This window comes from Magallana gigas, chromosome 6 (assembly GCF_963853765.1).
Source record: "Magallana gigas chromosome 6, xbMagGiga1.1, whole genome shotgun sequence".
NCBI lineage: Eukaryota > Metazoa > Mollusca > Bivalvia > Ostreida > Ostreidae > Magallana > Magallana gigas.
Genome location: NC_088858.1, coordinates 42,632,368 through 42,659,938, shown reverse-complemented (window position 1 = coordinate 42,659,938; position 27,571 = coordinate 42,632,368). Strand labels below are relative to the sequence as shown.

Here is a 27,571-nt window from a genome sequence, read left to right as displayed (position 1 = left end):
TGCTAAATAATGATATTGCGTATATTTAAAGATAACACAGCAAACTACATGTATAAAAGGAGTTTTGCAAGAAAAATTTTAACACGAATCCTGATGGCTCTGAAAATTGCCATGCTCAAAAGAAATTAAAAATTAAATCAAATTAAAGCATTTCATTTTTTTAATTGTCAAGCAACAGACTCCTTGGCTAACAAGTGTACCTGTTTTTTAATTACATTAACCAACCTTCGTAAGCCATAAACAACAGAAAATATTAGTTCTAATGTAACTCTATAAGCATTTCTTACCCCGGATGAGTATTTGAGACTATAGAACTGATATGAAAAAAAAAATACTTTGAATTAAAATATCTTATATTTACATTTTCCACTGTCTTTGCCTGTGATAACACTACGTATCGATTTTGTACTATAAAATCCATAATACAAATGACGCCAAATCGAGGCGCCAGCGGGGTTTGCTTATTTATATTTTTATATTTAATCGTACGATGTCTTAAAATTATATAAATATAAGTAATAAGGAATCGTTCTTTAAATATTATGAGGTGATAATTTCGGTCGGGGCGTGATCAAATCTATCATAAAGCCCTTCGAGCTTTATTGGATTTGATCACGCTCCGACCGAAATTATCACCTCATAATACTCAAAGAATGATTCCTTCTTCCTTATATAATTTCTTATTTGTATTAAACGTTGAACATTGTCACAAAAACAGTTTTTATCTGATATCCTTATTTAGAATAGTAATAAAATTATAGTTCAGTTTGACATGAAAACTACTTTGAGAAATTATACGCACTAGATACCCAATTACTGTTTTAAAATAAAAATTAAAAAGTTTTGTTATTTTGTTCCAGCATGGTCAAGTGCAACAATATATATATATATATATATATATAAATATATATATATATATATATATATATATATATATATATATATATATATATATATATATATATATATATATATATATATACACACAGTACAGCTCACGAGTATCCCGACACCCACCGTGTATAAAACACGGTGGAAAACGGTCTGTGTCGCACCGTGTACACAGTGTGACACCGTGTATGTGTATTGGAAAATTCAAGAAAAAGCACCGTGTCGCGCCGTGGCCGCCTGTCTTACTCCGTGGCCACTGTGTTACTCCGTGGATATCGTTACCTGAGACGCTGATAGAAATAGCGTATGTTTAGAAATAAAGAAATTATGGCTAAACAAGGGTTGAAACATATATATCCTTTTCATATTAAAAAAAAAAAAAGAATGTCGACCTAAGTTGCACGGACCCAGAAAATTGTCGGGGCTGTCAACGTGTAGTTAATTTTTTGTGATCTGAAAACTCGACGTAAATGGGTACCTTTTAATTCATTTGTTCTTAAATAAATTGAAATAAATTCATCAAAAATATTTAATATTCAATTAATATATAATCAAAATTCAAATCAATTTAATTCATCTTGTACAACAACACGTGATGTTGTAACTGACGATCCTATTAAAATGTCGGGAGCCTAAACGTCTTATTTCTGTTATCTGTAAACACTTTCTGATTTATCAATTAATTTACAGCCTTACTTTAAACCAATTAAAAATGAGAAATGAAAACATTTCAGATCATGTTTTTTCTAACAACATGTGCTGTTGATGTGCTGTAGTAAATAACAACCCCATATTACCGGTGACTCGAATAATTTGGACTTCAGCTATTTATGTAGCAATACAAAAACAAAAATTCACTTTTATATTATAGATTATAGATAAATACTTGTACAAACTCTTGTTAAATTATATTTAAGCATTGTACATGTATTAAAAATATACCCGCATTTCATAAAATAATTTTCAACTTTATTTCCGTATAGCTCGTAATGGACTCGTGATTTCACATGAAAAAATCACTCGTGCGATGTACGGAAGCTGATCAGATACACAACATTGTCTTTCATCTTGGGTTCTATACACAACAGGTGTTATTGTCTGTCTTGTTAGGTGTCATTGGAATTTACAACTAACTGTGTATATTTGGACGTCTGAACAGGTGTACTCGAGATGCCGTTATTCACACCTTTCCGCGAACACCTGTTTGGTAACTCATCACAACCCGTCGTGTGTATGGTCTGAATATATCTTACTTCTACTTTGTTAGTTCAATGATTTTTCCTATTCTCTAACAAACAAAAAAATTGTCTGTAGATATGTACACAAACAACTACACGTAAGACTATCGGCGCGTGGATCCGGGGAACAATTCAGCAGCTCTATAAAATTAATGCGGGAATTTCACAAAGTATTAATTTGCGATAAGAAATTATTTACAGTACCGGGTACACCTACATGTATGTACAAAAAAAACCTGATTGATTAAAAAGATGAATGAGATAATACGGTAACTTTTTGCAAGCATTTAGAACAAACACAACTTTATTGATGTGAAATAGCGTCGAAATTGTAACGAAAAATCTTATTACATCGTGAACTTTACAAACGTTTAGTCTTTGTGTTTAAATCGTTATTAAAACCATGGATCTAAAATAAATGAATTAAATTCATACAAATATAACTCTTAGACTTACAATTCTAAAATGATTGCACAAAAGTACACACTTTCACAGAGAGAGAGAGAGAGAGAGAGAGAGAGAGAGAGAGAGAGAGAGAGAGATTATACAACGTAATATTCCAACCCTCATGCATGCAGTATAAGAATGAAGAAACTAAACATTTCAAACACTGAATACTTCATTGTTAAACATTTTCTATTTTGCGGACTTTTATCTCGCGGGCTCATTTGATTGACAGGGATAGCACGTGGACCCTGACTGCGTATATTCTATCGCAATTTTAGGGGAAAGGGTTCAATATAATGGAAACTATAAATCTAACTTATTACACTGAATTACAAGTAAAATGTACTTAAATAAAACTCATACTGGTTCTCTTTCTCTCTCTCTCTCTCTCTCTCTCTCTCTCTCTTATATGACGATCATTAAACAATCAAACAGTAATTATTGCAATACTGAGCAGTTTCTTGGAACACAAATAATTTCTAAACTCAAGTTGCTATAAAGACGAAATAAAAAATTATCAAGTACCGATCCACGGATTCTTAGCGCTATGAATATGTACCGTGCAGTACTACATGGACAAGTACATCACACATATGTATAAAAGAAAGAAAAATTGAAAATATATTAGATATAAAGCTGTATAATTATATTATTTAGAGAAAGTACATTTGTTTTCAACAACCCGTTAGATTTGTTATCGTTAAATAGAGTATAAGTGAGAAAAGATCACCGTTATGGTTTTATGCACTATTGAAACTGCCAAACTACAGTAACTACGATTACTACTACGTTTAAAAACGGAATGAAACAAAAACTTATGGAACCGTTTATTTGAATTTTAAAAAGGAAAAGAAAGTGTTAGTGTTTTAATTGATCAAACCCTTATGTGGGCGATATTGATTTTTAATATTAACAAAAATCAACCGTGTCAATCGCATACGTCTGAAAATTGCGTGCAGAAATTTTTTATTTATTTCTATTTCTTTGTCTTTTTCTTTGATTCTCTTGCGTACATCAATAAATATTTTATTCTTTATAAGTTTTATTCCTAAATCCTCCTTTTTTCACAGGTAAATACCGCGTGCTACACCGTGTTATTGTCCGTGTTGCATCGCGTTGCACCGTGTCGCACCGTGTTTTTTCTCGTTCTGTGGCCGTAACAGAGAACACTAGATCAAAGGTACCGACACTTCCACGCTCAGCGTGGACTTTCAAACACGGTGGTCGGTGTTTTTGTCGGGATACTCGTGAGCTGTACTGATATATATATATATATATATATATATATATATATATAAATTAAATCCATTTTAGTTTAGATTTTTCAACTCTGTTCAGCCAAGCAGTTTTTTTAATTTAAATTTTTACAGAATAGATTGGAAAAAAACCAATTTAGAAATATTTTGGACACAGTATACACAAAAACGAACAAAAAATACGGTTCTACATAATTAGCATTGTATCATATTTTAAATGTGTAAAGTGTTAATTCCCGATATCATCTAGTGATTAAAAAACAATCAAACCCATACTTTGTTTTCAAAGGTTAGAATAAGATGTATCTATTTAGCTCAGAAGTATTATATTTAAAGGACGCTGATAAGTAGAAATTAAAATCGTTACTTGTATACGGTAACATCAAAATACAAAAATCCCAAGTAGCATACCTTTATAAAGTTTGGTCATTTTTGAGTTGACGTGTCTTTTGGGACAGAGGGATAAGAATTGGTAATATTTTTCAATGATATTGGAGCAAGCTAATGCATCTATTCCTTACTGAGAATTCAGAAGGGCCACTATATGTTTTTTCGTAAAATCTTAATTGTACATGTGTCTTTAATGAAGATCAAAGGTAGTGATTATTTGGTTGAAATGGATATCGTTTTCTGTAAGTGTAATCAATTTTGTATTGTCGTTCTAAGGAGCGGTTTCTGTGGGGTTTTTGTTTATCTTTCAAGGTCCGGTTATAGTTTTCCCCTTTTAATCTATATAACGGGATACATTGCATTCTTATAATTCATTCAATTTTTTTAAAGTATCCTTTTCATGCTTATTAACTGATATTTATTTGCTTACTTTAAGACATTCCTTCAAGCAACTTTTGTTCGTTCAAATAGGAACCAGCGGGGCCATATTGTTTAACCCAAAATGCAACAATGGTTGGTCAATTACCAATCGATGTCAATTATAATCGAAATGATTATGATTATACTACCATGGCCGCTGAGCTGTAAGCTGGAGTTTACCAAATCATTTGGTATCAACAAGAAACCACTTTTCCAGTGTGAACATGTTCTAATATATGGTTGTCATTTCCTCGTCAAAAAACAATCTGTCCTACCGTTTTCAAGTTACCTTTGGAATATACGAAATAAATAATCCATTAACAGTTGTAAAAGCCGTTAATAGGTGGCACCCCAGTTAACTATGGTTAAATACATGTATATACATGAATGTTTGTTTCCTGTAACAATCCCGAATGATTACGAATTGGTATTTAGGGATATTTTGGCTATTGTAATATCCTTATCATTTAATACTATGTATGTTTATACTGTTCAATGACACGCATAATAAAGAATCCAAAATTAAGCATTTAACAGTTTAAGGGTATATTACTTCACATTCGTATAGAGGGCATAAGCATGATTATATGTATAGAAATCAGCCTTGCAACAATGTTTTGTACCCTGTTTTTATTTTGCTTTTTTAGTTGTCATTATATACTAGAACTGGTGTGCTTCAAATAGTGTTGTGTTAATATATTTTGATTGAGATAAAATAATGGATTGCAGCCGTCCTTTTGATTCCTAATTCAATTTGTTTCCTGTTTTGATTTGTAAACTTAACGGATACAAAGATCCTATGATCCCTTTGAGAGGTATAGAATCCTATACTACGGCATTGACTATGATCAGCTGATATCTTAACCCTAACCCAGACGACCGTCAGTAAAGCTTCATCCGCCAGTTAAAGCTTGGATATGTACGTACACACTATACATATTCAATTCTAGTTCATAATGACAACCTACGAAATCAAGATAAAGACAGGGGACAGGCTAGGCAGCGGTACAAACGCTAATATAGAAATAGTTCTCTTTGATGGCTCTGGAAAGCATACGAAACCTGCCAAATTAGACAACTGGTTCAGGGACGATTTTGAGCGCGGCCATCTGGATGTATTCACCATCAAAGATGAAACAGATATACCAGAAGTGACCGAGATTAAGTTGCGAAGAGACACGGCAGGACGTTTCAGCGATTGGTTCGTTGATCAAATAGAAGTGCTGAACAAGAACACTAAAATCACATCTATTTTTCCAGTTCTCCGATGGATTCGTCCTAATGTTGACCTGTTCATTGGAAGACATGATACTTTTCTACCGCAATTTGATCCTAGACTTCAACAGAGAAATGCTGAACTTCAAGAGAAGAGAACGCTTTATGAATATGAGGAAAAGATTCCCGGTCTACCTGTACAGGTTTTTTCACATTTTTTTTAAAGCTGTATAGTTCAAACAAATCTTTGAAAAGCTGTTACATTGGAAATAAAAAGTACGGCAATTACATGTTTCAATGTTCTTTCAGAAGAAATTAATCAAAATACATGTATTCAAATTTCATTAAATCCATCATTTTATAAAAAATTATTAAGATAATATTGCCTTTAATAATAGACCCATAATAGGTAAGAAAGTTAAATGTTCGTGGATATACAACAACAAAAGAGAGTTGATGAATAGAAACCGTACGTGGTATTAATCAGACACAATAAAAGCTGTGTTTGCATCAGGAATTAAAAATACAGAACAAGATGAAAAAAAAAGACAACTAATGCTTTAACAATGAAATCGATAACAATACACATATCTAAGAAAAAAAGTAACACATGATACCATTGTGATACATGTACATGTAATGTTAAAGGCTGCCGCCGTTTTTCATTGCATGGCTTGGACGAGATTCTGGAATTTATCTAATCAGTGTCAGAGACAAATTGACATTTATTTAAACATGATTTTATCAAGGCTTACGGTTTTAAAAACTTTTGGGCTAACTATTTTTTTTAAAGTTTATCAGATTATCATGCACTTTTTGTTTTTAGATAAAAAATGTTCCTGAGGACGAGGAGTATTCAATATCCAGAAAGGTAAGACAGGGCAGCAATGATGTATGATATATTAATAAATAAAGAGATTATAGAAAAATTGCATAATTCTATTAAGGTATTGCACGTCTTACTGTGGATGTATGAACAAGACATTGAGAAAATATATTGTTGAAACTTTAAAACAAATGAACTTAAAAAAATTAGAACGAGAAGGTGGCGTCGGTGTTCATCCAACTTAGTTCAGTAAGATTCAATCTGAGATTGAAGTCACTGAGAGGAAGAGTTCTGTATAGAGATTAAAAAATAATTCAAACTTTTAAGCAAAAATATCATGGAAGTTTTCTTTACTAAATAATAGGTAAAAGCTTAGATAGTCATACTCGTATATATTAAAATATAACAAACTTCTAATAAGTTATTTGTTAACAAAACAGCCTTCTTAAAACTTGCTTATCTCTGAATTATGACACTTTTTAAATTATATGCAGTTTATCTTTATATACACCGTGTACGGGTTTCTTAATTAGAATGCGCAATTGAATAAACAAAATAAAATATAGGTGTCAGTTTAAGATTTTTTCAACATATATATTTGCATTGTTTTACTCTGAAAGTTTATCAAACTTTCTGATTTTTATTTCTTCACGGTAAACAGTACCTTTAAAATATATGTTCCAATGATAAAACAACGAATACGTTTGTTTGCAGTAAAAAAAATATTACGAAATATACGATGTATTAATCATTTAAAACAATAATTTTGATCTTAAAATATGGCAGAATTAAGTTAACTCGAATTAAGTTCTCTGGAATTTGTTATTTGTATTAAGTGGGATATTGCAACTAAAATACTAAGACTGCGTGCGGAGAAAGGCTTGGATAGAATCTTTGGCTGTGGTCGTTGGGAAACATTTGACGATTTAACTAGTGTCTACTCAAGTTATTTTGAACGCCCAAAGGTAATGTATTTATATTCTTATATTGAGTTTCTCTTAAAAGAAGAAAAAGGTTTTGAATGTCATTTTGCATAAAAAGTTTTTTAAATGATTTAGTAGATTGTGATAACTCTATACAATTTTCTTGGTGAAATAGGCAGTGGATGATTGGAAAAGGGATGAAAGTTTTGGTTGGCAACGATTAAACAGCGTCAATCCAAACCTGATTTATCTATGCACAGAAATACCCACCAAGTAATATGTTTTTAAATGTTTTTTAAACAAATATATCCGGTTCTCCCCCCTTTTCATCATTTGTTGTTCTATTTTTTTTTCAAAAATCATTTAACATATCCCTGAACATGTTATTCTTCCGATTATAAGTTCATTAAATTACATACTTCTTACAGTTAAAAAAAATAATTTATCAATCATAAAATGGTTGTAAATCGATATAATTCAAAAACTGATTTATGTTCAACAGAAGAACTAATGAAATTTTGTGTTTTATTCCTTGATAAAAGGTAATATTGGCCTTCGCTTACCCTCTAATTTATTCGCCTTCTCTCGGTGATACGAAAATTACGTTCACACAGATATTGTTCCATTATACTTAAATATTCCTCAGATTTGGAGTGACAGAAGATGATATAGCCTCTTTTCTCGAGGGATTGACTATCTCTGAAGCCATCTCAGAGAAACGTCTTTTTCTTATTGATCTCGAAATACTAGACGGAGTGACGTGCTTCAAGGAATATGTCGTAAGAATTACTTTGATTTTGAGGAAACATTAATGTTTTATATTTACTTTGAAGATGTTAGAGGAGAGAAATGTACACAACTACATAATCGTGTATTTATTTCTTATTTGAATCCGTTGATACAGTGCCCAGCTCCCATCGCTCTATTCTTTGTTAACGATAAGGGACAACTTATGCCGGTAGCTATCCAACTGTTCCAGCAGAAAGGTCCCGACAACCCGGTAAATTTTATCAGCAGATTTTTGATTTTGAAAAAAGGAATTTGATGAATTATCTTTTAACAAAGAACTTGTTTTCTTTTTAGGTTTTTCTCCCCAGTGATCCACCATATACCTGGTTATTTGCAAAAATGTGGTACAATGTCGCTGATACTAGCTATCATCAATCTATATCCCACTTAGGTACTTAACCGACCTCGTAATAAAATTAAAACTTTATATACAAATTGAATACCATTATCATTTACTTTGTAGTAGTTGGGGCCACATGGACCGTGGATATCGGCCTGGATAGCTCACTGGTAGAGCTACTGGCTAGAGTTGCAGGGTTCCTGGTTCGATTCCCGGTCCAGGCATTTATTTCATTGCATTTTTATACTTCTTCCTCCTTTCCTACTACAACTTACCCCTATTTATTTTTTTTTATATTTTAGAAAATGTTAAGCAATAAGCTGTGTTTTTTCGTTGAGTAATTTAAAAGGAGTTTCAACAGAATTCACGTTTAATATTTTTTATGCAACCATACGTCAAAACGACCTAGTAAAATCTAACACCAGGCCTGGCCCAGCCTGGTCCCTCCTTTGGCTTCATATTTTTCCTTGCCCTAAATTGAACATGATTTTCAGTGAATTTTAATACTTTTTCTAAGAAATTGAAAATTCTCTTTTTTTTTAAGTTTAAAGAATATGTGTATATACTAACATATGTAACACATGTAACATGTGACATACTAGACTGAGTGAGTTTCAATTGATTTTAAATACACACAACAAATACATATAAAATGCATGACAACATTACTCTTATTATTGTCAAGGAATGGATTATGCCCAATGCCACCCCTACCCCCTCCCTTTTCAAATATGATTATGATAACAAAGTAAAACATCATTTTAAGGGACAGATCTGATTAAATGATCAATAAATATCTAAAACATTTGTAAACTGGTTTAAAGCATCAAATTTCTACCCTCCTGTAATGCGCTTTCAACATGCCAGTTTGCTTACAGTACTCTCAAGCAACAGTCAAACCAAAATTTCCCTCCGAAGCAGAAATACAATTTCCACATTTTCTGTCGCTAATCTGTTACATTGGGGTCAGATTCAATACCATTATCGCCGTTTAACATTTAATATGGTGTAATTTAATCGACGTTATCTGTAAATTACAGCAATTGCATTCACTACAGTTTGATTTAGCAGTGGTCTTAACCATCACCTCTTGATTACATGTACAGTTTCATGCATTTGTTGTTTGTATTTTTAGGAACAATTTTTACATATGGGAGAAATTTTGTTATCAGAGTTTATACAAAGCAAACTATTTTGTGACCTTTGATATTGGTAAGAATAAACAAATAGGTATCTACCTTATTTTGGTCCCAAACAAGTATTTGATTTAAGAATAATTACATTGGTATTGTTTGATTCTTAGAACAATTTGAGTAAAGTATATTGTGAAAAAAACATGCCATAGTAATACAATGGCATGTTCACATTCTTAAGTACTTTAGAGTTAAATAACAGACTAGACCAATCTTAATCCCTCATGTCTGTAGTCATAAATTTTTCAATAGAAATTTTCAATTTTCAATAGAAATATAACTATAAAACACTAAAAGCCTTATATTGTAATTCACTTGTTTTCTATGTGCATTGAGCGACATCAATGAAAAATCAATAAAACTACAAAATTGTAAAGAAAGTATAAGGGTTAATTTGCGGCCAAAAGTTAGGCTAAGCCAGGCTAATGGGTCTATGCTCCTTGTTCAAAACCATATGAACGTACAATGTATGCGGTTCGACGTGGCCAGGGCTACTTTGTACAACATTTTACCTAGGAATTTTAGATTTAAGAAGATTTTTTTCCGAAAAAATATAAAAAATTGCCTTTTTCTATTGCATACCCATATTATTCTAAACTGCACATTTTTAAGGTTGGTCATGTTTCTATTTTTAATTATCTTAAAACAATGAGAGACCACATCATTTAACATTTAAAACTTACTAGTTCGTTTAATTATAGTATATACATTGTATATTATAAGTGTTTTAATATGCCCGACTTTTTGTAATTTTTGTTGTTTCTCTGTCTGTAATTGGTTTTATGTATAGCGCATTAGAGTAATTTAAGATTATATTTAGCGCTTTATAAATTGTGTATAATAATAATAATACATGTAATAATAATGCCAGGCCAGGCTTTGTTTCAGAGTCTGACATATAAGATCACCTTAAAGCTCTTGTAATATAAGAGTACAATTAGGTCAATGTTTGTCCTTAGCTGATCGATGAATTTCATCGAACATCTTTATGTGAAGGTAGAAAAAATCACTGCGCTCATTTGTAAGTCTTTGAAAGATGCACACTAATGCATAAAACGAGCTGATCTTTTGTATAAAAATTGATGTTGTTTTACCTGTCCTTTATACGCATGTCACTTCTATTTATCCCTGTTAGCTGCAATAATGTAGCCCTCTCCCGATTTTTTGTTTGTTTGGGAGAGGGTCAAAACTCCATAGGATCTTCGTAATGGGGCAAGTGCGGGAGTGATTCACTCCTGCAACGATTTCGGCTCAAATTGTATATACATGACAGTAACATTCGGGTTTTTTTTGTGTATGTCAACAAGGCAAATTGAATTTGTCCGCCATGTTTACCGACCTTGATCGCTTTTATTTTGGGACAGCCAATTAGAATTCAGGAGCGGATCTTGAACTAATTATAGTAATTCTTAAATTTTAAACATAAATAAATATGCATTTTCCATTATATATCATTTCCCTAAATGATGTTTTAGTGATAGAACTTGGTAAGACCGTTTATTTATACTGACAGTCACTTTATCAAGCCGGTTAAAACTTAAAGCGTAAATCCCATAAAATCACGCAAGAAGTGTCATGGCTGCTGAAAAACACAACTAAAAAACATGCTGATGGATTTTATTTGTTTTCGATTTATATGCGGTTAGTTTGTTCAACCTGAATTAAAAAATCATTTTATCTAAACAAAGTTAGATACGAAAACTATCTTTCCACACCGAAGTCAGTCGCATTAACTAATTTTGCACCATTATAGAGATCCTATGGAATTGTAGTCCTCTCCAGTAGACATCAGATATAGAAATGTCGGAGAGGGCGACATTACATTACTTCAGCTTTTCCCCGTTAGCTAATTTCGCGTTCGACGCGACAGATAATGTCCCTGTGCTTCTGTCTGCTAAAACATTATTTGTTAGTAGAATTTACAAGGATTTTAAGCTCACCTGAGCTGAAAGCTCAAGTGAGCTATTCTGATCACATCTTGTCAGTCGTCCATCCGTCCGTCTGTCTGTCCATCTGTCCGTCTGTAAACTTTTTACATTTTGCAACTTTTTCTCTAAAACCTCTCGGCCAATTTCAACTTAATTTGGCACAAAGCATCCTTATTGGAAGGCAAATATCAATTGCAAAAGTGAAAGACCGATCTTTATTCAAAGCGGAGAAAACATCGAAACTGTAGATAATGGGGGTGCTTTTTTAAAAATCTTCTTCTCAAGAACTACAGAGTCAAATTCAATGTAATTTAGCATAAATAATCCTTATGGAAAGGAAAATATAAATTGTAAAAATTATGGGCAAGTTCTGTTTCAAATCTGAGTTATTACGAAAATAATAATAATGGAAGGGCGTGTTTCAATCAGTTTATAGCTTCGGGTTCGGTATCAATGAGTCTTGGTAAAATGGGTAGGCAAAACCTGGCGGGGGCAAAAGAAAAGATTGGCAGTTATTAATCTGCCAATCTCATTAAACTTTTCAGGATATTTTCCGAACAAGTTTATTTGTATGCGCTGTAAATATCGCTGCAAAACAATGCGTATTTTGGAATTGACGATTGCCGATCAGCCCCGGCTTTTATTTTGCCCCGGCCCAGGTTAGCATACCCATTTTACCAAGACTCGTATTCCATCATTCTAAAACGAAGCTCTTTGTTTTAAACAGCCATGACATATAATAAACGGGTCGATCTGACAATGATGAATTTGTTTGTTGTGCATCAGTTTGCGTACGAAGGGAATCTTTGAAACATGCAAAATACATTGGTGACGATTTTGTGAAGTAAATGTGTTAAATATTTCGATGCGTTGGCAGTTTTACATATGACGGTGGTGTTAGCTTGTTTTGTTTTTTGTTTTGTTTTCATTATTTATGCTTTGTAACCTGGGAACCATCGCCTGTATTTTCTGAATTTTACGTATCAAATCAAACAGAGACTTCGGTAAAGCAGACAGTTAACTGTTTACCTGCGCAAATTAAGCAAAGTCTGTATGCATTAAAAAAGTACTAAAATACAATTCATTCTATCGGTAATTCGGTAAAATCGTTTGCGTAACATGGTAGATTAATGTCATGTATTTTGTTGAGATGTTCAGCATTTTCTCAAGTTTATTTAGTTTAAATAGAGTTACATATTGCTGACAGAAAAATGTAGGTTTATAAATGTATGTGATTCATTTTGAAAAATAAACTGTGCTCTTTATTTGTTATAGTGCATATTTCGTATGTTAAATTGTTTACAATTTTTATTTACTAACCATATTTGAGTGTTCAGCTTCGAATTATAAGCAAGATATAAACAAGATTTACTCATGATTCTATGTTTGTACACAGATCTGAGGCCATTCTTTTTTCCATTTTAAATGCTGAATAGGAAATACCAAGTTATAAATCTTAAGCTGAATGTAATAAACTCATGTGAAAAAAATATAACTCAAACTTAGCAGAAATGTGAGCTCTGTATCTTGCTTATAATTCTACGATTGACGCTGAAATTTTGGTTGATCATTAGAAATGAAATGCTAAATGCTAAATACTTGCACAAAAAATTTAAGGGATGATATGCTGTATATAACAACTCTCTGGGGCCCCCTCTTTATACAATGAATAATATAAAATCTACATCAATTTTGATAGTTTTTCAAACACGAATTATTAAAAACGACACCGTTAAAACAGTTTCTATAGTTCTGACACATTTCTGTTGCGGGGATAAAATAAAAATTGTCACTATTCCTAAGAAAATATTACAGTTGAAAAATATCTTGGTTTGTAGTCATATGTTATTTTTCAATAAATATCAAAATGATAGATTGGCCTTAGTAAAATAGAGTGATGTGCCTGTCAGTAATGTAACATTGATTCTTATAGTTCTTTAACATGTTACGTGAAAACATATTTCATTCCAGTGTATCCATCAATCAAGTTTGAGTAAAGTTATAAAAGTCACACGAGTTTACTCTAGGTAAACAGCAGTCATTTAATTATACTGGAAAAGACAATTTAAATGTTTGAATGTTTTTAATTTGAGGAATTGAGAGTATTGAGGCACAATTTTCACTTTCTATAGGATTTTTTAAAAATAAAATACAATAACTATTGTATTATATTTTTTTTTAAAATACAGTATCTAGTAAGTAGTTGAGGAAAAAATGTACGTATATGCTCTCATATATTTTGATCGCTTTATAAAGTGGGGGGGGGGGGGGGAGAAATCTTTAAAAGTTAACAGTTGACCCCTACCAAATGTTTAGCTTTGTGTCTTGGGTAGGATTTTGTTATTCTCGGTAAAAATGGTATTCTATAAAGGTACAATGTCAAAGATTATGTGTATGCAAAAATAAATATTAAATTCGAATACTTTACAATATTTGTTGTTTGTTATTCTACCGAGGAGCCATATGGCACAATTCTTTTGAACGCCCATTGTTGCTCAGGTGAGCGATGTGGCCCCATGGGCCTCTTGTTTAGTGTTTAATGATGCCATGTGATAGGTTAAGGGGTTTTGTCCAATCCATTTATTTTTTCACGTGAACATCGATTACATAACTGCGCTTACCTATATCACCATCTTATTCATTTTATTTCTAATTCGTAAAAGGTATTGTCCGCCGAGTTTCTTTTTCCAAGCCGTTAACCATACCGTAAAATCCAAGACAACCTAGAGATACTGCATTTCCGACTTGCGTTTAAGGTGTGCAATCGTGTGTAACGAAATCGGGGGATTATATACATGTGTTCGTGTGCTAGTTCCTCTTTATGTGCCATGTTCAGCTTAAAACACAAAGTTAAAACTTGTTCAATATTTGCGTTTTGGGTCTAAAAGTTATCAAAAACGTGTCTTTTATTACGATACATATTGTACAATACTGTAAATTCCTAATTAAACGCGAGGAATTAATATCTGTGTAAAAATCGCAGAAGGCCCTTCTTGCATATTTTTATATATATCATTTCATTTTAAACTATTGATACAAATCATATTTTGTCAATTTTATTCACTCTTATTTAAAATTTTTCAAAAGGACTATGTGCTGTATGGTCAAATATCTGCCCCCGATTTCAACCAGTTTTTAAATAGTATCGTATGAAAATAAAATCTTTACAAATCATTGTATATATAGAGGATGCCTATAACTTTAATGCTGATTTTAGTCATCATTGGTCATTCGCTGTTTGTCTATGACGTCACCTAAATGACATAATTCCTGCAAATTTCCACACAAACGAAAATATTCTCATTTTTGCTCTATATTTTGCATTCGGAAGTATAGGGCGCAGGTCTGCTCAAGTGCGATTTTAACATATGTTTTTCTTCAGATAGTTATACACATTATACTAAAAAATGGTACTTGAGCAAGCCTGCGCTCGATGTTTCCCAGTCGAAAAACCATCGGAAAACACCCATATTTTGCCACAAAACATTAATTTATCAAAATAATGCAATCTTCATGACGTCATTTCTATATTATGACGTCACTGTGGTGATAACCTTTTACACCTTTATTTCCAATATGATTTTAACTATCTTTCACCATATTTTTAAAGCTTTTTCTAAAACTGATTTTGGGGGCAAAAAATGCATAAAACCGCACATAGTCCTTTAAGTCCCAGCATAAAAAGAAACCAACTGACTTGTGTTTTTTGATCTTATCTTTCATTATCTTTGGAATGTAGTTTTGAAATGACATATTGCTAAAGTTTATGCATGTTTGTAGATATTCAAAAAATTTATGTTAATGTGTTTTTTTTATTTCTATCGTTAATCAAACATATTCATATCATGCAATACATTTCATATAAAAACTATTTGTCTTTTTTTTCAAATAAAAGGATGCACCCATTTATTAATGGAAGGGATTTGTATAGCATCAAATAGATGTCTTTCGCCATCACACCCAATGTTTAAACTGTTGGCGCCTCATTTTCTCTACCATATTGCCGTAAACGAGTAAGTGTTTAAATTTACAGTAAGATTTGTATTCTGCCACTGTGTTAAGTAGTTAAGAATGAGACATTTATTTTTAAAATACTCCATGTGTGTACTTGAATATTCGTTTTTTGTATCCATTCTATATTTATTGACCTAATCAAATAAGTGTTATTTGAGGAAATTTTCAAATCGATTTAAATGAATTAACCCCCCCCCCTCCCCTAAACAGAAATCAACCTGTGCCATTTTACAAAGTGAAAGGTAGCTGAAATAAAACTGAAAGGTAACTGAATGGCTAAGTTTTGCTCCTAGACTTTCTATGTTAACAATCAGTTTACAGAATGGTTGAGGTTCATAGTGGAAAAGAAATGTCGTACTCGATTATTCCTAGTCAGTCACAATTTAAATGATCTTTGATCCTGCAGCTGAAATATTTTGATTTTACAAAAATTTTCAGATATCTTCACAACCAACCTAACTCTAAATCTGAGGAAAAACTTGGGATCTTTAACGCTTTTTTTGGCGTTTTGGTTTATTTTACACGACCTTTCTTCACTAAACTTTGCAAGTTACAGATAAATAGCTTTTTCTGTATCATGTTATTGGAATATAATAAGATCCAGATATCACAATGAACAAAATATCAGGAAGTCTAGTTTGCATTAAAATTGGAAAACCAGACCTTTTTACCCTACAAATGTCGAAAAAGAAGAAATGTTTATTTTCTTTTTGAAAACCTTTTGCCACAAAATAAAGTTCGTATAAATAAAATTTATAATAAACTATTTAGTTAAATATCTGATTTGGCATTGTAGAAATTAAATGATGATTCAAAATTATAAGACTGACTCTAGGTGAACACAAAAATCTCCCCAAACATTCCAACCTCTTGGTATATTTGATAAATATGTATGTTGATCAAAAGTCAAGGATCGCGTAGACTGCATTAACATATACTTAAAGTGAAGTACTTTTCTCATGAATGTCCGTGAAGTCCTGTTGAGAATACATAACTGAATTGAATACTTAGCAGTACATTTGTTAACCTTATCTGCGTGATTTATCGAAAAATAGAACCACAGCACCATTTGTTAATTACCTCTCAGTTTAAGCATACTATTAAACAAAGTATTATCAATAGATACCAATATATATATATATATATATATATATATATATATATATATATATATATATATATATATATATATATATCAGGCTTGGGGCGAATTTCATTGTAAAGATGCATTACCATTACCATTATTTTGTGAAAAGTCAAAAATATGTCTTTGAAAAGTAAAGCTAAATAAAGAGTTTTTGCAAATGTTTCCAGTATAAAACACTCTTTAACATCTGTACAGGTTCTTGTTCAGTATCAGGTTCAAATTTCATGACTTAAACATTGTACAAGATTAATTCTTTATTTGCTCACTATATAATCATAATTATGGTTTAATGTTGGGGTTATTAAAAGCTAAATAGAGATGTTTCCCCAGACTACACAAATCTTTAAAATTGTTGACATTTAATTGTAATAATTTTAATATGAACAGAGGAATTTTTACAGTAATATTTCCTTATATATTTTAATTGGATTTCTTAATACTGGGGACACTTTAAGACAAAAGATTGCTATTGCACTTTATGATCATCAAAGTCTCAAAGGGTCCATCTTTCAAATGCATCCTGAAAGGTTTGAAAAAATTCCCAGCTATACTAAATAAACGTTCTGCAGGAACAGTTGAAGCTGGGACTGAAAGATTATTTGGCAATCTTTATCTTAGGATATATTAAGTGGAATAATAGAAAAAATACATGAATCTTGTATTTTCTATCAGTCCAAACTAATATTCTTAATATAGAACAGAGAGAGAGAGAGAGAGAGAGAGAGAGAGAGAGAGAGAGAGAGAGAGAGAGAGAGAGATATTAATAATTTTCAAATGGGTTTTAATGTTGGAAGTGATTTTGATTTCATCATGGATGGACAGTGCATTCATGTTGTTTTTAACGGTGCATATCTGTCAACTATTCTATTGGAACATAGCCAAGGGAAGGGAATTGGGGTGTTTAGCACTTCTTAAAACAATAGAATGTTTCTATGATTATCCTGGGGGCAAAGTGTGTTGTTGACACATTCTTTATTGAAGTGCAATCTAATTGGAGTAAATTTTCTAAATGGTTTCTAAGTCTTAATAACAACACTCTTAAAAATGTTATTAAACTGTGTTGTTATATCTATTTATATTAACAATTTAAAAATTAATTTTTTAAATCTTTTTTAAATACATGTTATACATGTACAACTAAAACATTTTTTTTTCTCAAGAATTGTTTTTCTCTTCTTTAAAGTAATTTTAATTAAAAACAATTTCAGTTGTTCATTTATTTAGAACATTTTTTAAAAGTGAACATGCATAAATAAGCATAGTAATGCAGAGTTATGCCATGTAATGCCAGCATTTCACTAGATTTTGGAAAGTAATGCATTACATTACCATTACTTGTAATGCTAAATTTGTGGCATTACACATCACGAGCATTACTTTGAAATCATGTAATGCATTGCAAATTACCAATACATTTAGCATTACCCCAAGCCTGATATATATATATATATAAATATATATATATATATATATATATATATATATATATATATATACTGGGTTATATAACAAAACTATTCATTTTCCAAAGCTAATTTTTTTTTTATTTCTAGTCATAGCCTAAGCTCGTTAATAGACGCAGGGGGCATTTTTGACACTACCATGGCTATTGGGCATGCTGGTGCGTTAGAGCTTATAATAAAGGGGTGAGCATAACTACACATATTTCATTATTACTTAAGATGTTGACCTGAACATTTAGTCAATTTGTTGAATCATCAACAAATTATATCCGGCAATGGAGATCAGCAAAATTATTTCAAATTATATAAATTCTATAATCATGGGGAACAAAATTTTATTGTATTTGATTGATTTTTTGTTTAATGTTCAGAGTTCGTAAATGGAGGATGAATGTTGATGGAATTTATCCAGAACTATTGAAGAGCAAAGGGGTTTGTTTGGTTTTCTTTTCTTTTCTTTTTTTTTTTTTTTTTTTTTTTTGGTGTGTTTTTTTTTTTTTTATTTTCCTTTAAGATCACAACTCTAAACTAGCTAAACTAATACACTGATAGGTATATTGCAAAGACGGATCAATTCTTCCAACTTTTTACCAACGTGACGATATGCTTACGCTATATGAAGCTATTCATGGCTACGTAACCAAATACGTCAATCTTTACTATGGTGAGTAAAGTAAATTTATATTAGATACTATTAAATCCATCTTCGCTAGCCAATGGTTTCCGATAAGCTACACTTCTCTGAGAATCATAGTGTATCGCAAACTCTTTTGGATAGAAAAGATGTTTCTAATCTTTCAAAGCATTGGTATAAGAACTGTAAACAGAAATAATTAAGCTTGCAGATGTAAAATGAATGCAATTTTAACTAATATGAAATGTTACATGTACTTACATGTAAAATTATATTTTCAATAATCAAAATAAAAATATTGTTTATATCTTAAGAGTTGTTGAGATGCTTACCTCTTAACAAATTAATTGTTTCTGCTGCTCATGATAATATAACTTGAGTATAATGTCTAAAAAGTTGGGCGATAAGGCACACAATATTTCCTTACATTGCGTTGACACAACTTTTTTAGACACTAGTGACAAAATCATTGGTGATAACGAAATCCAAACCTTTGGACAAGAGCTGACCAAATCCAAGTCGGATGGAGGCTGTGGTATTTTAGTTAGTATTCATGTTTTAAAACATGCAATTTTTAGTTAATGTACAGTTTTTAGCTTATATAATTTAAGAATCATTAAACATTTTTATTTTGTAAGGGCGTACCCTTTAAAAATGGGAGGTTCACTTCAGCTGAACAGCTTACAATTGTCTTCACTAGCATCATTTTTACGAGTACTGTTGTACATTCGGCAGTTAACACTGCTCAATACGATACCTATGGATTTCCACCAAACTATCCAACAAGACTTGACGGAGCACCGCCAAAAAATAAAGTGTGTATACACCCTAAACTCAATAACTTTTTTTTATACACAATTGATTAAACATTCTATTTATGAACTACAACTATTGTATTTATTTGAATACTTAGCCTCAGGTGTTTTAGCGCTATGGTCAAAAGATTAGTTTGAAATATAAATAAGTTTAAAAAAAATTGTTTTTGACTGTAATATGGTATAATTTTAGTCTTATTCCCTCTCAAAGTCCCTTTTTTCCCTCAGAGCCCACTAACAGAGGAAGATATTGTAAAGTGTGTGGTAGATAGGGAAACAACCATAGAAGTCATCTCCCTCGCTGTAATTCTCAGCGAAAAAATTAAAAATGCTCTGGGAGACTTCGAAGTCAACTACACATATGACCCAGCTGCAGTGAAGATTGTAGAGGAGTAAGTTTATTTACAGTTGTTCCTTATATTTTGATATTTTGAAGTAAAAGAAATCTTAATTTTCATTAACGGCAACTATAAAAGCGTTCAAATTGTTTATGTGTATTTTCCCCGAAATCTTTTGTTTCAATGAAATGTTGTCAAATGGGTATCGGTATATAAAATGATATTTAGATAAAATTATTAAATTTTTTAATACACAATGACAATTTCAATACAAATTGAGTCATTAAAAAACCTTCAGGTAACACTATGTAAAAAACCCACAAAACCACTATCCCTACAGGAACACAAATGTAAGAGTACTGACTTTGTTTCGGGTTGTGCATTAAGTTTTCTGGAGCGGACACCTGACACAAATTAAAAATACCAATACCAGAACGAAAAATAAAAGAAAGTTTTTAATTAGATTTCTATTTTAGTTATTTATGAAAACAAAAATAATGCATAATAACCACAACTTAAAATCTTTAAGTTTTCATTAATTGAATCTGGAGAATCAGACATAGATTTAAAAAAAATTTGAAGTGTTTAAGTTGTAAACTGCACAATATATATTTTTTAATCTTTCCCAGGTTTAGGAAGGAATTGAAAGATATCGGTCAAAACATCAATCAAAGAAATGAGAAACTGGAACGAAAATTTGAATACCTCCACCCAGAAGAAATTCCAAACTCCGTAAGCTTATGAGTTTAAAGCTTTTGTAATCCTTATACATGCACCGGAAGAAAAGATCAGATTGGTCAATTTCAGCTGGATGTTGCTATTTTTCTACCTGAATTGACTTTTATAATTTATCAGGAACAATATCGATTAAAGGTGTTTCTTATGTTTCGGGTTTTTAAAAAAAATCTTAAAGCATTGTTAAATAAAACATACCGTACAATAAAAAGGTATGTCAATGTTCATATCAATATCAACCTATGTTTTAAATATTCCATTATGCACAATATTTACCTTCACTTACATATTTTTTATTTTTAAAGATAATTTTACAACCGTTTTGGAAGACTAATATCAAAATTAAAATGTTAAATTAACTACAAATGTAGTTCATAATCTGATAATAACTCAAATGTATTCATTGTATTGATTTTTTTTCAAACTACAACAATCTGTTCTTATTGGTTACATTTATAACTATGAGATACATGTATCAATATGCTACACATGATATACATGTTAATAAACTGTAAAGATAAATTTTGTTACTGCGTTATTTCTTTCAAAAAATTCCGATTGAAAGGGCTAATATGACCGGGATCGCCCTTCTAAACAGTGTCAAGACATTGAAATGCCGTCACATATAGTATATAAATACTCTTAATATCGCTCATAAATCGAAAGATATTTATTGTCAGAGATAATAAACTGGTTTTGAAAATAGTATGCAAGAAATTTTTTATAAGAAGAGGGAACCTTGATACTCTTTTAGCCTAAGGCTGTCTTCCAAGAGTGCCCTTCAACCATTTCATCCGGGGGAGTGCTTGTATGAGGGTGACATTTTTAAAATCCAATCTTCTTACAGCTGAAGATGTGGTTTCTCCTCTAACTGAAAGGGCTTTCAATATATATAGGATCTCTCATGATTTGCGATGGTATATTACCTTTATCCAACGAGTTGTGTGTTTTCTATAAAAAACAAACAAGTTCGATAAAATCATATACAATCACAAATCATGATAGATTCTTTTTAGCACATGTTTTACCACAAGTTAAATCTCAATCTTTTTATAAACCTCAATCTTTCTGTGAACAGTATAATTGTGAGCCGCACAACACATTCACTACAAGACATCAACACCTTTATGCATGGAAAAAAGTTCCTTGAAGATTAACAAACAAACATTTCATTTTCTGGTATATTTTTATCAATTGACACAACATTAAATGCTGCACATTTTTAAGTGAAAGCTTTTCATCTGAATCATTTTGTTACGTTTTCATTCTACGTCCATAGTCTGCCTAGAGCTTCGTAATGTTTAATTATGACGTCATGTGGCGTAAGAACACACAGTAGAATATCAAAAATTTATCCTATGAGTGATATCCACCGCAAATTGAAATAAACATGTGATAAATTTATATCAATACCTGTTGTAGCCATCACTTGTTTTATGTATCTTGACAAAGTTGAAGTAGACACTGATTTAAAAGTTACAAAAATATAACCAATGGATCAGTTTTACGGTAGTCTTCATTCCTTTTTATATACTTCAGTTAAGTTTCAAATACACATAGTTCTTTCTGACTTAATGTTTGAAGAGATACTCAGACTGACCTTTCTGTTATGATGTCTTAAGCAGAGTAGTAAAAACAAAATGAATTCCGTCACAAAAAACACGTTTGTTAAAATTCAATGTAAAGAAAATCTGTACACGTGTATCTGTGTTAATAGCTATCAATGCACACAACCTACTACTATTAGTAAGACCTTTAATGCTTAATGATCTTGGCGGAAACAAACTACACTTGTCAAGTAATTCAAAACAATACAAATATTCCCAGTAAATGTTTATCTTGGTAGCAGAGGCTTTAGACCCCCTTCATGAAGTTTGAAACTAAATATCAGTGTTCTATCCATGATTTATTGAAAAGTCCCAAAGTCTGTTCAAGTGTAACTGAATATTAAGGTATCTCGCGGGTCAGGTTTCTATTTCATAGCGCACGTGTTCATTATATTTAAAATGAGTATGATTTTATTTATTTACTCAGCACAAAAAGATTATTTGATTATTGCACAACGTTAATAAAGAAAACCCATTTGAAGTCGATATACAAATACGTTTTCGGTAGAACTATATTTTCGTGCAGAAGGGGTTTTAGACGAAAATGACAAATATCGAAGCAGTTTTATAAAATTTCATTTATACTTTTCTTTTAATAATACTTTATTATTAATACACATTTTTAACCTTTGATACGTTTGGAATAAATAACTGCATATATGAGCTACGAGGCAGATATGCGAGTTTATATTTTATTTAAGGCTCAATACTATATTATCGTTACGTCTCAATTAATTTCTCATTTTCATTGCGACTACAAATAATCGTTAAACGGTTTGTGTTAATCATAGATTAGGTATCGGTATGTTCAATCATCAAACAATTATCACCTTGCAGGACAAGTGTCGCCTGAATAAACAACCAGTGACACGGGTCCCGGGTCTAACGCCTGGAGCCATTTAAATGACCAATGTACATTGTATATTCAGAAAAAATAATTTAATATTAGAAATACTATCACGTATATGCTAATAAAATACATGAATATAAAAAGATAAACTAATGACATTGAAACATTACAAAGTAGAAAACAAGCAAAACATTACAAAATTTCGGATTTTCAAATGCAGAGAAACTATCATGCCAAAGCCTTTTGTTAATTTTTTTTATCGACGTGGTTAGCAAAATTTGAGGAACATGAAAAACGTTGCATTATAACAAAAATCATTAAATATTGTCCTAATTATATCTAAATTGCAGGCGCATATTTTCAAATATAATTAATGATTTTTGTTATAATGCAACGTTTTTCATGTCATTTTTTACATTTTTACAGAAAATCATTAAGAATTGTCCATGCTTAAGTGTGGACAAAGAAAAGTCTACAATCACACGGACAGACAGACAGGCGGACGCCGGACAAAAAGTGGTCAGAAAAGCTTATTCCTTGAGCTTTAAGCTAAGGTGAGCTTAACTCAGATGGTTGAATTTAGTGTTTGTTATATACAAGACACACATTGTATGGATAGTTTAAAGAAACTGTCTATTGTACTAGTATTTTTATGCAAAAATGCCAATTCGACCTCGTAAAAATAAAATTTGATATTAACCAATCCGTAAACTTTCAAAATATTTTTATTTACAATGTATTTGTTATTTGGCTTATGTTACACGTTCAAATATCAACAATGTAGCTGTATATAGCAAATATATTTCTTTTCTGATATTTGATATTAACCAATCCGTAAACTTTGAAAAAATATTTTTATTTACAATTTATTTGTTATTTGGCTTATGTTACACGTTTAAATATCAGCAATGTAGATGTACATGTATGTAGAAAATATCTTTCTTCTCTTAAACTGCGACATGTTTTGTATACACACACGTAGCACTTTTGACAAAACTATCCAAAGTTAATAACATCGACCATGATTCCACACTACCCTAAAAGCATGTAACTGTACGACGTAAGAAGGGGGTCTTTAGATAAGAAATACTGCTGGATAGTTGAAAATCCACAAATTAACTCACAAACTATGAAAAAAAAAGACCAGCTACAACAATAAAAATCATAAACAGATTTATTTAGAAAAAAAAATTTAATATTTGATAAAAAAAAAATCTTTTTATAAAAAAGTGTTTAAATTTTATATTTATCTTTCTTTCTTTAAATTGAGTGTCTTTTTATTTAAAGGGATGGTTATGTGTAATGAAACTTAGTATTTGTTGCAAACCAGTCTCACATATCACCCACAAGAAAAAAAATCTTTTAGATTTCAATAAGTGTAAATGCTGTCAAATAAGGTGGACATTTAGTAATCAGAATATCCGACTGGTGTACAATAACATCCGGAAAGTGATTTGTTTAACCGCCACAAGGATAGAAAGGAATCTGATCTCATGAGACTCAGTGATCACATGACAGTTATGATACAATTTGGAAGTAAACATTGCTAAATCACTGAATTAGAATCGATGAAGAAGAAACGGATGGAACATATATATATATATATATATATATATATATATATATATATATATATATATATATATATATATATATATATATATATATATATATATATATATTTTATTTTTTTTTAATTTAAATTTTTACAGAATAGATTGAAAAAAAAAAACAATTAAAGCTGACATGAATTCATAAAAGCATTCGGTCGCCATATTGGTTTTGATCATTCCTCAACTGCCACTGTGGTATATATACCGGTCGAGAAAGTTACGGTCCATTGCTTTCCGATCGGGGCATTCAGATTGCACGGACTTCAAAATACATGAACTACACATAGTAAAATGTTTGTAAAAAAAAGAATAAAGGAAACTACAATCAATAAAACATAGATATATTTATTCTGAATTTTCAAGGTATCCGGATGATTTTGCACAAATAGGCCTGTTTTACTTCGCATGTACATCGAATACGTGTGTCGTTCATACAGAATGCATAAGGTCTGCTTTTTAAAAAAACAACCCGCGGCACTACATCCAACAAAGTAGATGAATGATAATAAATCCAAAAAAGGAACAACGTAACATCGTTTCCATCATTGTTTACAAAAACACTCCGTTTCTTTAATCATTTGGTCATTGTTACTGCTTGACCTACCACAGTGTGTGGATTGCACATGTGCGATGTTGTCACACACACAGAAAAATGTTCTGCAATTATCGATGATTTTTGAAAAAAATGCCTTGTTTCGTCGTTCATTGGATACTCCTTATCAGTGTAGTGGTTGTATTAATTTTGTTCAAAACGCTTTTCTACAAGTTTTTTCGTCCAATGTAACGTGTTCGGGTGAATGAAATACCTGAATGCGATGAAACATGAATAGTGCTATAAGCCTTATATAGGGGGTGTGTAGCGGTGAGCAGAACAATAGAAAACTACAACTAATATGGCGGTAGAAGGAGATAAAAGGGAAATAATGCGTATTTATGAACTCATGTTAGCTTTAAGAAATATTTTGGACACAGTATATACAAAAACGAACAAAAAATACGGTTCCACATAATTAGCATTGTATCATATTTTAAATGTGTAAAGTGATATCATCTAGTGATCAAAAACAATAAAACCCATACTTTTTTTTTAAAAGGTTAGAATAAGATTTATCTATTTAGCTCAGAAGTATCATATTTAAAGCACGCTGATAAGTAGAAATTAAAATTGTTACTTGTATACGGTAACATCAAAATACAAAAATCCCAAGTAGTATACCTTTATAAAGTTTGGTCATTTTCGAGTTGACGTGTCTTTTGGGACAGAGGGAAATACAATATAACAATTGGTTATATTTTTCAATGCTATTGGAGCAAGCTAATGCATCTATTCCTTACTGAGACTTCAAAAGGGTCACTATATATTTGTTCTTAAAATCTTAATTGTATATGTGTCTTTAATGAAGATCAAAGGTAGTGATTATTTAGTTGAAATAGATATTATTTTCTGTAAGTGTAATCAATTTTGTATTGTCGTTCTAAGCAGCGGTTTCTGTGGGGTTTTTGTTTATCTTTCAAGGTCCGGTTATAGTTTTCCCCTATTTATCTATATACCGTGATATATTGCACTCTTATAAGTCATTCAATTTTTTTAAAGTATCCTTTTCATGCTTATCTACTGATATTTGTTTGCTTACTCTAAGACATTCCTTCAAGCAACTTTTGCTCGTTCAAATAGGAACCAGTGGGGCCATATTGTTTAACCCAAAATGCAACAATGGTTGGTCAATTACCAATCGATGTCAATTATAATCGAAATGATTATGATTATACTACCATGGCCGCTGAGCTGTAAGCTGGAGTTTACCAAATCATTTGGTATCCACAATAAACCACTTTTCCAGTGTGAACATGTTATAATATATGGTTGTCATTTCCTCGTCAAAAAACAATCTGTCCTACCGTTTTCAAGTTACCTTTGGAATATACGAAATAAATAATCCATTAACAGTTGTAAAAGCTGTTAATAGGTGGCACCCCAGTTAACTATGGTTAAATACATGTATATACATGAATGTTTGTTTCCTGTAACAATCCCGAATGATTACGAATCGGTATGTAGGGATATTTTGGCTATTGTAATATCCTAATCATATAATACTATGTATGTTTATACTGTACATTGACACGCATAATAAAGAATCCAAAAGCATTTAACAGTTTAAGAGTATATGACTTCACATTCGTATAGAGGGCATAAGCATGATTATATATATAGAAATCAGGCTCACAACAATGTTTTGTACCCTGTTTTATTTGCTTTTTTAGTTGTCATTTTAAACTAGAACTGGTGTGCTTTAAATAGTGTTGTGTTAATATTGATTGAGATCAAATAATGGCTTGCGGCCGTCCTTTTGATTCCTAAATCAATTTGTTTCCTGTTTTGATTTGTATACTTCACGGATACAAAGGTCCTATGATCCCTTTGAGAGGTATAGAATCCTATACTTCGGCATTGACTATGATCAGCTGATGTCTCAACCCGGACGACTGTCAGTAAAG

General features: G+C 31.3%; 1 protein-coding gene across 2 annotated transcripts; it reads left to right on the top strand.

Annotated features, from left to right (window-relative positions):
* Positions 1 to 5,533: 5,533 nt before the first annotated feature.
* On the top strand, positions 5,534 to 21,490 carry LOC136276106 (allene oxide synthase-lipoxygenase protein-like). Of its 2 annotated transcripts, none has more exons than XM_066087077.1 (15): positions 5,534 to 6,054; positions 6,684 to 6,728; positions 7,520 to 7,648; positions 7,782 to 7,879; positions 8,253 to 8,385; positions 8,511 to 8,606; positions 8,690 to 8,786; positions 15,752 to 15,869; positions 18,571 to 18,663; positions 18,852 to 18,912; positions 19,033 to 19,144; positions 19,566 to 19,657; positions 19,753 to 19,929; positions 20,158 to 20,321; positions 20,897 to 21,490. In XM_066087077.1, exons 1-15 carry the CDS (start codon positions 5,599 to 5,601, stop codon positions 21,009 to 21,011), a joined length of 1,986 nt encoding a protein of 661 aa, XP_065943149.1. In that variant the 5' UTR covers positions 5,534 to 5,598; the 3' UTR covers positions 21,012 to 21,490. The 2 variants fall into 2 exon arrangements, with proteins under 2 accessions (XP_065943149.1, XP_065943148.1); XM_066087076.1 differs by having other exon boundaries at positions 5,534 to 6,060; positions 20,897 to 21,489.
* The last annotated feature ends 6,081 nt before the right edge of the window (positions 21,491 to 27,571 follow it).